The sequence below is a fragment of the Rousettus aegyptiacus genome, unplaced genomic scaffold (genome assembly GCF_014176215.1).
Source record: "Rousettus aegyptiacus isolate mRouAeg1 unplaced genomic scaffold, mRouAeg1.p scaffold_m13_p_2, whole genome shotgun sequence".
NCBI classification, from domain to species: domain Eukaryota; kingdom Metazoa; phylum Chordata; class Mammalia; order Chiroptera; family Pteropodidae; genus Rousettus; species Rousettus aegyptiacus.
This window is the reverse complement of record NW_023416295.1, coordinates 174,661,711-174,674,620: the sequence shown is the minus strand read 5'-3', so window position 1 is coordinate 174,674,620 and position 12,910 is coordinate 174,661,711. Positions and strand designations below refer to the sequence as shown.

At 46.7% G+C, this 12,910-nt stretch overlaps 1 protein-coding gene across 5 annotated transcripts in view; it reads left to right on the top strand.

The window, feature by feature from the left end:
- SMC1B (structural maintenance of chromosomes 1B) overlaps positions 1–11,706 on the top strand; it is a 52,240-nt gene extending 40,534 nt beyond the window's left edge. For 3 of the 5 annotated variants that reach the window (XM_016135713.2, XM_016135716.2, XM_016135714.2), the window contains 7 exons: positions 1,549–1,647; positions 3,395–3,551; positions 4,029–4,183; positions 5,180–5,331; positions 6,877–6,946; positions 9,848–9,958; positions 11,097–11,706. In XM_016135713.2, coding sequence (XP_015991199.2) covers positions 1,549–1,647; positions 3,395–3,551; positions 4,029–4,183; positions 5,180–5,331; positions 6,877–6,946; positions 9,848–9,958; positions 11,097–11,198 — 846 coding nt within the window. In that variant the 3' untranslated portion in view covers positions 11,199–11,706. Of the gene's footprint in view, positions 1–1,548; positions 1,648–3,394; positions 3,552–4,028; positions 4,184–5,179; positions 5,332–6,876; positions 6,947–9,847; positions 9,959–11,096 lie in introns of those variants that run through there. The other 2 variants (XM_036237652.1, XM_016135715.2) reach the window with 2 other exon arrangements.
- Positions 11,707–12,910: the final 1,204 nt, after the last annotated feature.

The window sequence follows — 12,910 nt, the reverse complement described above, 5'->3', positions numbered from 1 at the left end:
TAATCTTGGAGGAGGGTTGTCACAGACTAGAGGAGAGGAGGAGGCCGTCCTAGTGACAACAGGGAATGTCGTTGGCCCAGAGCGCTGCTGCCGTGTTGGTCCTATTGCTCTTAGAGGTTTTCTCCAGTACACCCACCAGGAACGTGAAATTATTTACATCTTAATTAGCTCGAAAGATCTTCATATTCGTGGTGAGGTGTTTCAAAGCAGGTATAAAGACATTGAACTGAACCGATACAGAATTAGTATCTGAAAAGAAAATGATAGTTTAGTCCCACTCGGTGCTGGTCAAGACACCGTGGAATATCGCATTCCCCTTTTCAAGCCTGATGCTTTTTAAGAGTCTAGTGTCCAGGATAGCGAAAAGGCAGAGACCGTGCCATGCTGGGAAGAGAAGGCTCAGGGTGGGATTCTCCTCCTCCAGTGGAAGAAGGTCTCGTCACAGAAGTAGGATCACGCTGATTCCTTCTGGTTCTAAGGAGATACTGGGGTTAGGGTGGAGGCCACAGCCAGATTTCTTCTGCCAGGGGAACACTTGCTATTAGAAAGACAGACGGCCTCTAGTGGTGGGTCCTTGAGTGGCATTTCGTCTGCATATCCAGTAGGGGCCATATAATGGGGGTGCTGTACAAGCTTGTCCATAAAGGCATAAGTATAATTACCTCTCTCCAGAGGGCTGAACAAGGGCCACTGGGTAGAAATAATTGTCTTACAACAGTTGTGACGTAGAGCCTGAGATTCCCCTTCTACTGGAGGTGTTCCCCAGGCAACCTGCACCTGCCAGGGTTCTAGAAGGTTCTTACATGGTGGAGGGGAGACATACTAGATCGCAGGTGCCCAGATTGTTCTGTGCACATGAGACATCTGGGGACTTTGTTGCCTTAGAGTCTATGGTTCTCTCGGGTCCTGGTGAGGCCCGCCGTTGCTGGCCCGCTGACCAGACTGCGTAGCAAGGCACCAGATGACTCATATAGAAGTTCGACAAAATACAATATCAAATCACGTAAACAGGAATCAAGAGATCCAGGGATTCAGTATTCCATTTTGTATTCAAGTTCAACTTCTATATGAACTGTTTTACCATATACATATTACATAAAATGTAGACGTGATTCCAAAAGTTGTTTCATGGAGTTTGTTGTCAGAGAATATCTAGAAAGGAGTGAGTGACAAAGGTTTCTTTCTCTCTTAATTTGTGAATCTTGGTTTTGGTATCAGCATTATACCCACAGCCAGCCTACAGCGGAATAAGTGCTCCTCCACGTGGCCCTTCTTTCCTGTCCCTTCCATCAGAGAGTAATACGTGTTGCCAGAGATTGCTCAAGGCACATCCTGGTGGAGGAGAGACAGGCACACAAACCAAATGGTGAACAGATAAAATGTTTGGATGTCTGGCGGGGATACGGGCTAAACTAAAGCGAGAGGGAGAACAAAGAGTATCGGTGGGTGCTTTGAGTCTCAGGCGGAGAGGCCGTGGGCGGCCCGAGCAAGGGGGACTTGGGGCGGGTCGCGTTTCGGGTAACAAGGAGGGGGCTTCGTGTCTTTCAGTTGGGAACTGAAGCAGAGAGCACCCAGGCGACGGTTGATATATATGAAAAAGAAGAAGCCATTGAGATAGACTACAGCTCTCTACGAGAGGACTTGAAGGTAGACGGAAGGTTTCTGTTGTTTGTGACTAGCTCACGGCTATACTAAATATGAAGTGCTGCAGAATGACTTTAGACTGCAGAGCAGGAGTTAGGGTAACGGTAGATTTCCTGGTTGTTTTCGAAGAACTAGTATAGCCCGGTTGCTTTTTACATGTTGGTGTCAGCATTTCTCACTGTGCGTTTTGCAGAACACGAGCACCATGAAATGTCTTGCTGAAGAAGAGCGTGCTCAGCCAGTTTTTTGAAAGGCTACCCTCCCCCCCTCACTGCCTGGAGATTCATGGTGAACATTAAAGTTTTCAAAAAGTCCCGCAGTAGCCAGAAGTAGCCAGAGCAGCCCAGCATCTTGAATTCACCCTGTCAGCGTCCCAGTGCGGTACCTCGGTGGGCCCTTCACGGCTGCAGAGCGCGGACCTGGAACCCAGGCCAGGGCTCTAGTGTAGCAGCTCTGTGTCTCAGGCAGCCTGCGGACGGCCGGTTCTCTGTTTCGGCTTTGTTCTGAGGCTGCTTATTCCAGGAAGGCGACGTGGCTGTAGCCGTTCTTGGCTTTCCAGCCATACAGCCCTAACAACTGAGAAGAGAGTAGAGGTGCCGTTCTTAAGAGTGAAGACAAACTCCAGCAATTGTCCCCTCATCACAGTGGCCTGAATTGGGTCACATGTTCATTCCTGACTAACCATTGTTGGGGTGGGGTGGGGTGGGGCGGGCTTAGTCTTAGACCAAGCAGGCCCACCACCGCACCCCCACGTGGGAGCCACGTGGCACAAAGGGTCATACTTAGGCTCTGTTAGGAAGGAAGGAGTGGTGAATGGATGCCAAGTGGTAATGCCTGGCACATCGTTTACTTTCATGTTAACATACTCGTTAGCTTCGTTGGGCTTTTTGATTGGATTCGTGGTATCTTTGGGCAACCAGAAAGAAGCTTTTGTCTGTTCTGTAGTCTATTAGTGCTTTCATAATTAGAAAGTCCTCTGCATCTCATTTGCTGAAAAAATATATTTTCTTCCTGTTTATGGTTTTTTTTTCATTTACTTATTTAATTCATCTGAAATTTATTTTAGTGCATGATATGAGTATATTTTTTAAAAGGTACCTAAGTTAACCAATTTACTCAACGTTTTTCAAATTTTTTTTAGTGAATTAAAATGTACCCTTGACCTTACATAAATGAAGGCCCTCCGGGAGGTTAAGAAAACTGCCCTGGACGGTCGTGCCCGCACCACTTGTTCCCTCTTCTCCTTGCTCGAGTTAGTTCTAGTCATCATTCATGCTCCAGTGGCACCGCCTCCGGAAGGCTTGGCTGTTGCCTCACTGCCCGGCTGCACCCAGGCCGCCTGTTAGGTTCCCACGCTGCCAGAGATGCCAGCGCGTGTCTGACTTCCTGGGAGCTCTTGAAGGGCAAGGATAGGACAGTGTTCGTCACTGGATCCTTGGCATCTAATATTTTTTAATGAACGAGTAAATGAAGGTGATATAGGAATTGTTGCTTTTAAGCCAGATTAAAAAGATGGAGGAAAGTGCACTCCAAGAGAGCAGCGTCTGTGACCCTGGAGCCGTGGAGCGGCTCAGCCCACTGGAGGAGCACCGGGCTGTACCAGACTCGGAGGGAGCAGTGAGGGGGGGAAGGTGCGGACGGGAGGCGGGGGTGAGGCGGGCGCCAGGCCCCGAAGGGCCCTGCGTCTGATTACCTTAGCGCTATGGGCCTAAAAGCCATGCCGATCAGTGCCGCTCTTTGCCAATAATAGGCTCTACAGTCTGACAAAGAAATCGAAGCCCACCTTAGACTCCTTCTGCAACATGTAGCATCCCAAGAAGATGTCCTGTTGAAGACAGCAGCCCCCAACCTGAGAGCCCTGGAGAACCTGAAGACTGTCAGAGACAAGTTTCAGGAGTCCACAGATGGTGAAACAGCTTTCGTTGTTAGCAAGATCACATTCAGCGTGTTCGGGTTTTATAACACTTAGGTCTCCCTTAGATTGTACCTTTGTTTCTTTAATTTGTATTTTTCTCCGTTGTCTTATCTTAATGTGTACTTTTAATACTGAGTCACAAATTGGTTTCTTTTTGAAGTGTTCTACTTTAATTTAAAAACAGGTTTATTGGTTATTTTAGAACAGATATTTTTTCATATCATCATAGAAGGCATAGTAGATACTCTGTTAGAATTTGTCACTATTATTTAAAAATTAGCCTTACCAGAAAAAGGGCTCATCAATTGTAACAGCCTTGTTCATGGAGTTAATAATTGAGATATTTTAAATGTAGAGTTAAGACAACCAAATTCAAAATCAAGTTTTTTAAATATTTTATGCTTTTTAAAGTTGAAATATGAAAAATCCTCAGTGGTCCCTAAAATAAAGAACATTGATTCTCTCTTAGCTTTTGAGGCCAGCAGAAAGGAAGCCAGAATCTGTAGGCAAGAGTTTGAACAGGTGAAAAAAAAGAGATACGATCTTTTCAGCCAGTGTTTTGAGCACGTCTCAGTCTCAATTGATCAAATCTACAAGAAGCTCTGCAGAAACAACAGTGCCCAAGTATGTACACGTGGGAACTTGGCATTAGTGGTGGGGGTTTTATTGGAGTGGCCCGCTATGGGGCAAAGTCAGCTCATGAAGACTGGCTGTCACAATGACATATGTTCCAGCCTGGACGACTCCACACCTCTCTGGTCCTGTTTCTTCATCTGAAAAATGAGTGGATTAGATCACTTGGTTTCCAGGTTCTCTTTAGTTCTGCAATTCTGTTGTCTGGCACTAATTTGACTGTGTAGAACTGCCAGTGGTCTCTGCAGTGAAGGTGGGGTGATGTGGAGGACCTTAAGAAATGGTTGATCTGGGGTCTGTGGCGTTTGCCTAAGTAACAAAGGCAAGGGAAAGAACTGAAGGTGGGATGCGAATCCAGACAGGTCCATTGTAGTGACAGTCTCTTCAGTACCCACGCCCCATCCCATTGTCTGTATCCACAGCAAATACTATGGAACCGTTGTGGAATGAAGACGAAGGATAGACCTTACAGATCTGCTTCTACTCTTTCTCATTGTGTTCTTTTATGACCGAAGTCATCTCGGTGCAGATATTTAGAATTTCAACCCAAAATAACTTACTTATTTTAGTAAAGTAAGGCTAAAAAAGATCCATTAACTCCTTGAGAGCAGGATTCATCTCTGTATCTACAGTACATGGCTGAAATAGCTATTCAGTAAGTACCTGAGGAATGGACCAATGAGTGAATTGAATGAACACTTTTTTTAAGACTGCAGCATGCACTGCTGAGGTTGGAATGGCAGTCTGGTGGGAAGGCCTGATCCTTTATAGGTCTTAGAATGTCTTCCCTATACTCCCCACCCAGACAACCCTGTTGTCTGTTACATGTAGAACTAAATACATTATTTACAGGCACTGGTATTTTTCCATCAAAATGGAGGAAAATCTAACCAACGGAATACTTAATAGTTAAACTTTGTTGGAAATCCAAGTTGAAACTTACTAATTGCTTTTCTGATATGGCTCAATAACTAACATGTGTTTCAGGCATTTCTTAGCCCGGAGAACCCAGAAGAGCCCTACTTGGAGGGAATTAGCTACAACTGTGTGGCCCCAGGCAAACGGTTCATGCCAATGGACAATTTGTCGGGGGGAGAAAAGTGTGTGGCAGCCCTGGCTCTCCTGTTTGCTGTGCACAGGTAAGGTCCCAGTGAGCCGTCGGATTCTGCATCAGGGCAGACACCAAATGGACCTCCTACAGAACTCTGTTAATCACTTGTCTTTACTGGCATTTAGTATTATGTGATACAAAATTATTTTCTTCAGCCAGACAATTCAGGTTATGGTTTTTGTCTATGACAATTTAGACAGCGAAGCTAAGAGAGAATTCAGTCTTTGACAGATTTTTATTCCATCTCTGTTAGCAGCAGCTACTAATGTTTCAGCTTTGTGACATCACAATTGCCAAAAATAGTAACAATAACAAATCCAAATAAAACAAAATCACCCAGCTTATATATTATTTTTCTAGTTCATATTCAGAGATGTGCTATTTAGTAAAGAACATTAAGCAAAGTATTTCTCCTGAAAAAAATGTTTAGCCCCCTCATTTCCAGTGATGATGGTGACACTGTTTGTGTGTAAAATAAATCAAAAAGCTAAAATTAAGGCAATTAACTTTCGACATTTAAAACATTAGCTGGAGATCTAAGGCGTGGATGATGCTGCCTCTTCAGTAAGGCATATTAGCAAATGAGTTCTATACTGTGGAGACTGAGAAAATGACAAAAACTCAAAGCGGGGAGTGAAGACAGGTAGTAGCAGGGAAGGGTTCGCAGTGCTAACGGGTCGTCCAGGAAGGCCCCTTGCGAAGGTAACTTGAGCAAAGAGACAAAGGAGTTAAGGGGGCGAGTGATGTGGATAGCCAGGGGAAGAACGTTAGACAAGATCAACAAGTGCAAAGGCCCTGAGGCCAGCGTGAGCCCAGCAGCTATCAAGAATACTGTATGCAGCAGCGGCGGGCGCGGGGTTAGGAAACTCTTGTAGCAACCAAGGTGAAGGATAATGGCAGGTTGGACCAGGGTGAGAGCAAAAGGTTGAGCAGACGGAGCATGGGATGTGAAGGACTCAGGGACGGATGAGAACTCCATGGACTCAGGCCTAATCCACTAGAGTGATACCAACTGCCATTAACGAGATCGAGACGGCCACGAGAGAGGATTGGTTTGGAGGGCCAGGTGAGGAGTTTGATTCTGGATGAATTTGAACTATTTATTAGACACCCATGGTGTGGACTCGTTGAGTAGCTGGTGAAGGTGTGAGGCGAGAGCTCAGGAGAGAAATCGGAACTCTCAGCAGACATGTGGGAGCCATCCCCCTGTGGGTGGCACTCAAAACCTTGATTGCAGGTGAAGCCAGCAGGGGAGCCCAGTAGGTAGGGGAGGGCTCTAAGCAGAGCCCAAGGGCACAGCAGTGTTAAATAGAGGTGTGTCAGGCAACCCTGGGAAGAAGCAGTGGGTGGGGCAGGGGGCGGAGACCATGTCGTCATGAACAGCGGAGGACAGGCGGATGGGCCGCTGGGACCTCCTGCAAAGGTCACAAGGGATGCGGACTGAGCACTGGATTCAGCAAAATAGTGGTCGCTGGAGACCTGGACAGCCATGTCCAAAGGGTGTATCTTATTTATTCTGAATACCGTTTACCTTCTCCAGGTTACAAAGTTATAACTTGTCACTTTTTTCTAGTTTTCGGCCTGCTCCATTCTTTGTTTTAGATGAAGTGGATGCAGCCCTGGACAACACTAACATTGGCAAAGTAAGCTTCTGCTTTTAATCCCGGTAGAATGTCTACGACTCAGGGGTCGTGCTCTGGCCAGAGGCAGCTTACCCTGGACAGAGAGAGTCTGATATTGCTGATTTAAAATCAAATCTAAGTTAAATATCTGAAACCAAGATGATTCAGGGTAACTTTCATTCAGGATTTTAGGGGGCCCCTCGGAGTTGCTGGGGATCGACCCGGGGTCAAGTGAGGGTCCCTGCGTTGGGCCTACGGCACTGCCCCTGGGTAACTGGTCCTCATCCAGGGAGTGGGAGATGAGGGTCATTAGTTGGCCTCGCGGCAAACAGAACCAAGCTAGTCAATTCAGAGTCCAAAAATAATCTCTCAATAAAATTCCAAAGGGATTGAAGTTCAAAATCCTGGCCCGCCCCGTTTCGGTTATTGAGATTTACCCAGTTAGCACCTGCGTGCGATCCTGTTTCCAGTGTTGGAGACGCCGAGGGAGCTAAGGCAGCAGCGCGGCTCCTGAGGGTTGTCTGAAGTGGCCCTTTCAGATCGGCGCTCAGACGTGCGAAGCCACCTGAAAGAGCAGGCTCTCACCACATGCCTTGACTGAATTTTTCACGTGAGAATAGGGTCAGCCATGGAAGCACGACAGGACAGGCAGACACTGGCAGGGCCCGTCGCTGCCCAGGGGAGGGATTGCTCTGGCCTGCAGATTCTCGGTGTCACGGACCTCCTCCAGAGAAGTCCAGTTTTGGAGACGGATGAATTAGACTCCCACTTCTGACCGCAGGCATGCCCCTCTTCCAGAAGTGACTGGGCTTCGCATCTACAGCTGCTGATGAGGCGGCAGCTCTGGGCTTGCATATTTCTCAGTATGAGTTTGTAAACTGGCATTCTGGTTTATACCTTTGTCTTACGAGCTTGGTTAAAGAGTCCACCTCTGAGGGAAGCATTCGCTCTTCGGGTGCCACTCCGGCAGCTTCCGAGTCTTTAAGCTGACTTCCTGTTTTCTTACTCTGGTGAGTGTCACTTGAAATGCCAGGCGGAATCAGGGGACTCCCAGGAGTTGCAGCCTGAGGAACTTTCTAATGGTATGATCGGTGCCTCTCAGATTTCCCAAGTTGCACTTTTCTAACCCAGATATCCCTAGGCCCCAGGTTCCTAACACATCACAGTAGGCACAGAAATAGTCCAATTCTACACGTGCAAAATTCAGAAAACAAATCCCCAGCCTCCTGAACCTTGTAGAGCAGGGTCCCTAACCCTTGGGCCATGGACCAGTACCGGTCCGTGGCCTGTTAGGAACCGGGCCTCATAGCAGGAGGTGAGCAGTGGGCGAGCGAGTAAGCTTCATCCATATTTGCAGCTGCTCCCCAGCACCAGCATCACCTCAGCTCCACCTCAAATCATCAGGCGTTAGATTCTCATCAGAGCACTGGGCCCTGGTGTCATGAAGGTTACAGACCGCTGGTGTAGAGGACAGGCAAGAGCCACAGTCTATGGACCTGCTAGCCTTTAGGGTAACTGGGGAAAACCAGGAACGAAAGAACATCTGTTTGTCTCTCAATTGTCACCCAGTCTGCATCAGCTAACTGGACTCTGAGACCTGACTCGTTTGCGAGAAACCTTCCCTTTGGTTAATTTGGGCACTTTATTCCCCATTGTCTGTGTCTGTTGGGGGTATGGCATCTACCTTGGTGGATTGCCTCTTAGTGGCATTTAGGATGTCTGTATCTGCTAGCAAAATCTAGATGTTTGTCTTAGTGGTCTTAGTGGCATTTAGGATGTCTGTATCTGGTAGCAAAATCTAGATTTTTGTCTTAGTGGTATCTCCAGGTACCAGGTCTTACTTAAGACTCTTCTACTGGCGCCACCCTAGTATTAACAAACACCTCTCCGCCTACACCTTCCCTTGGAGCTCTGCATTCCTGGCACTCCATGGCTCACTGAGTACGAGCAGTTATGTAGGACGAGCAGCTATGAAGTCGCTTCCACTCTTTCTTGTGATCAGGCGTCCCACATTTATCAGAGGGAACTCTCCAAGCAGGATGCACGCCTCCCGTCTGTGCCTCCTCTTCCACCCCTTGGCGTCCCAAGACCTCATAGTCACCACTGTGGCCACTAATGCCGGAGTTCCTCCTGTGAATTCAGCCTCTTAGCCAAAAGCAGTGGCCGTCCTCTCATCACTCGGCTCAGCTAGTGACCCACTCCTCACCTGAAGCTGCCATTCCTGCTGCCAGAGCTGTGTCCTTAGGATCTTGGGGGCAGTCAAAGACCAATACACATGCAGAAGGCCCATTCTGGGCCCAGGGAGACCCAGGGAGCTGGCAAGTGTCTTGTTAAACTGTGGTGTGAGTCTTAGTTCTTCATCATTCCCCACACTCTAAGCAGAGTTTGTTCACCAAGATGCTTTCTACCCAGTCTGTTCTGTTCTCGTTCTCATTCCTTGGACTTGACCTTCTGGAAGGAACCACTGAGTTTATCTCTGACCAAATGATAGATTATAGATTATGAATACATTTATCATTCCATGTTTTTCCAGTCTTCAGGCTTTGAGTTGGCAAAATAGGAAGTTGGAAGTTTGCGTACCAGCCCTTCTTCACCCTCACAAAATATCCGAGTGCTTGTTTGTTTGACCTTGTTATAAAGACTTGATTGCATATGTACAGGATGTTATAGCTTATTCTTAAAAATATTCAAAGGTTTTGGATCATAGACTTAATGAGGTTTATATATATTTTATCAAACTCTTTAATTTAGAATCAGATATTTCACTTCTGGCATCATAGTAAATTTACTGAATTATCAGGAAGGCAGGAAAGTGCCTTGACGCCTAAAATGGGCACATTAAGACATAGGGATACAGTCCTCAGAGCCCAGAAAGGAGGCCTTTCCTGGTTGGTGAAAGGTGTGTTTCTTATGTCCTCCCAGGTATCAAGTTACATCAAAGAGCAGACTCAAGAACAGTTTCAGATGATAATCATTTCCCTAAAAGAGGAGTTCTATTCCAAGGCCGACGCCCTGATAGGCATTTATCCAGAGGTAAAGGTGGGCAAGGGGGTCCTACAAATCCAAAATCGCAGAATAGTATGATCATTTTATTTGTATAATAGTACACATGAAGTACACAAAGGAAACTTAATATTGCAGTCACATTTCTGTAATGTTTGAGTGTTTTAGGCAAAAACAAATGCATCATGGTAGAACAAACAAGGGACTCATTTATCTTCCAAAAGTACCAAGGGGAAAAACAAAGCAACTGATCAAGTTCCAAGCTGCACAGTAACTTTTAGAATTTGAACACATCTTTCTTAAGCAGCTCAAAGTACTTAACCTGCACTAGTGGAGCAGTTGACCAATCTGATCATTCTGGTTTCGGATGACTAGGTTTTACTTCCCAGGGTTTCCTTTAAGCTCAGCTAAAAGTTAAGTTCTTTTCCTGTGCATACAAAATGTTAGCAGACCACTGGAAAAATACTGCAGAAGTGAAATGAAAACTCTCATTCCAGTGTAGGGAGGGGAAAAAATCTTTCTCCTCTACCCATCGTAGGACCTGCGGCCGGGCCTGTAGATCAGCCCAGCAAAGACGGATCAATGAGAGAAAAGCAGACTTTATGAGCATGCGCATCACACACGTGCATGTGGTGCTCCCTGCCACGGGTAACCCAGAGGGCTGGCTAGAACTCGGCTTCTCTGCCATTTTAGGCTAAAATGAGGAAAAGGAGTTGGGGGCATCTAGGCCGGGGAGGCAAGTGATGGGAAAGTGTCCGAGAAAGTACAGTGAACGAGAGGGGTGTTTAATCAGGTTTGCTCTGCAGATTCCAGTGCCTTCTCCACTGATAGCAGTTGCTAAGTGTAGAGAGCATGTCATCTTTTACATAAATGTAAATTTCTTTCACAAAAGGAAAACTTGTACCCCTTTTTGGAATTTTCCTGCATCTGCTGGTTTTCAGTATCTCAAAACAATCCACATAGCACAGAGCCACATTTTGGGGCGCATATTCTAGGGCCCTTTGCGGGAGAATGCAAAAGCCAGAGGGAGCAAGCTGAGGTCCGTGCAGACAGCGGACATGTTAGGTGACGAAGGGAGCTCCCTTTTACATGCAAATCCAGATTCACTAATGGCCCGTATTTTACATGTCATAACCTCTCTCCCCCTCCGGTCTGCTCTCCATTTCAGCAAGATGACTGCATGTTCAGCCGAGTTTTGACTCTAGATCTTTCTCAGTACCCAGACACTGAGGGCCGAGAGAGCAGCGAGAGACCACGAGAGTCCCATTAGGACTGAGTGCCCAAGCGCCTGCCAGCTCAAAGAGCAAATAAGATAGGTCACACAGTGGTCAGGGTCATCGTTTAGTTCCCACGCGACGTTCAAGCAGCTCGAATAACAAACATCTGAAGCAAGCAAGACGGCCTGTGCGCCATTTAAGGAAAACCTGAACTGTTAACCAGCCCAAGATGCCGTGGCTCGTGGCCACGGAGGAGTGCTCCGGCCCCACCCCATAGGTAACGCTGTGAGTTAGCCTTGAGTTTCAAAAAACCCAAAGGTGCAATTTTGTACCACAATTTTAACTTCCATTTTGAAAGCCAGTCAAACAAAAATATTTGTATTCTAGATCGTCGTCACTGTGGTCTTGCCTTGCCCGTCTAAGTATCTTGAAATGTACATATTCTTGGTTTCTAAACATATTGGTTACAGGGTGTCGAGCCTGGGTTTTATAAGAAACTGTTTCAGAGGAACTGATGTCAACATGAAAATATCAGTGAAAAATAAAAGTTCTAATTTCAAATGTCTCCAATTTTATAAACAAACACAAAATTAAGGTGAAAGTATGTCTGCTTCAATACAATGTAAATTTTTCTAAGTATAATTTCTGTTAAGCAAATACTGAAGAACACAGGTTTTCCCAAGCACCTAATTTCTCCATTAATCCACTGTCAACAGCACATTTCTGTTTCCGAAGGCAATGAAAACACTCAGGTGCTGGCGGGCTTCTATCAAGACTGCTTTGGGCCCAAGTGCTAACCGAGGAGTAGCCTCCTGAAGTGACAGAAACACTTTGGAACGACACTCATTGTTTCATATAAAACAAATGCACTCTGCACCCAAGAAATAAAGTCACAAGAGCTTTGCTTCCTGCTCTCACAAGCTCATCTCTATGGACTAGATGACAGCAGCCACTGTATTTGTCCTTTGTCCTTTTTTTAGTACTGGCAACACCATCTAAATCACCAACCTCCTATGCCTCTAAAGACATGAACTTAACATTGAACTGTCCCTTTAGTGCCACCTGAGCTCAGTGTCAACCCTAATCTCTACCTGGGCTGTTATAACTTGGACTCAGATTGTCAGAGACCCTTCAAAGCACGGTTGGTGGTTCTGAGGGAACGGACCCACACTTCTGAACCCGCGTGCTGTGCAGGAGACACGGCGGAAACCATGCTGGGAACCATGAGGCTGGGCACCACGCTCCAAACACACACAGGAACCTAATCAAACGGTAGCCGGCTTACACACATTAAGGTTAAGAAATGCACAGATACTACGGTAAATGTGGCACTGGATGTCAAAAGCGCCCTGAAATCGGCTTGCGAGGTGGGCATCCCGGGGCAAAGTGGTGGAAGGGGGGCTGTCTGAGGGCTGAGCACAGCGCGCGTGTGGTGTGTTTGGCATGGTTCCCCTACGCCCTGTTCGGCGGGGTGCAGGTCACGGAGTGCAGAGGTCAGCACCCAGGCTTCTGTGAGGCAGCGAGGAGGCTGCTACGCAGATACCTGTACGACTATGTAAAATATGACCATTTGAAAATTTAAGAAATGACATGTTGAGGCACTAACAAACAGGGCCAGGCCGTGTCCCCAACCTAGTGTTTCTCAGACGAAGCCACGCACACACACAGAAGGCCGACTCAGATCGTTCCTAATCGTAGTAAATCTGCATTCTGCGGCCAGCAGGGCAGCAGCACCGACCGCACGTTCATTCTGCGCAGCGAGAAG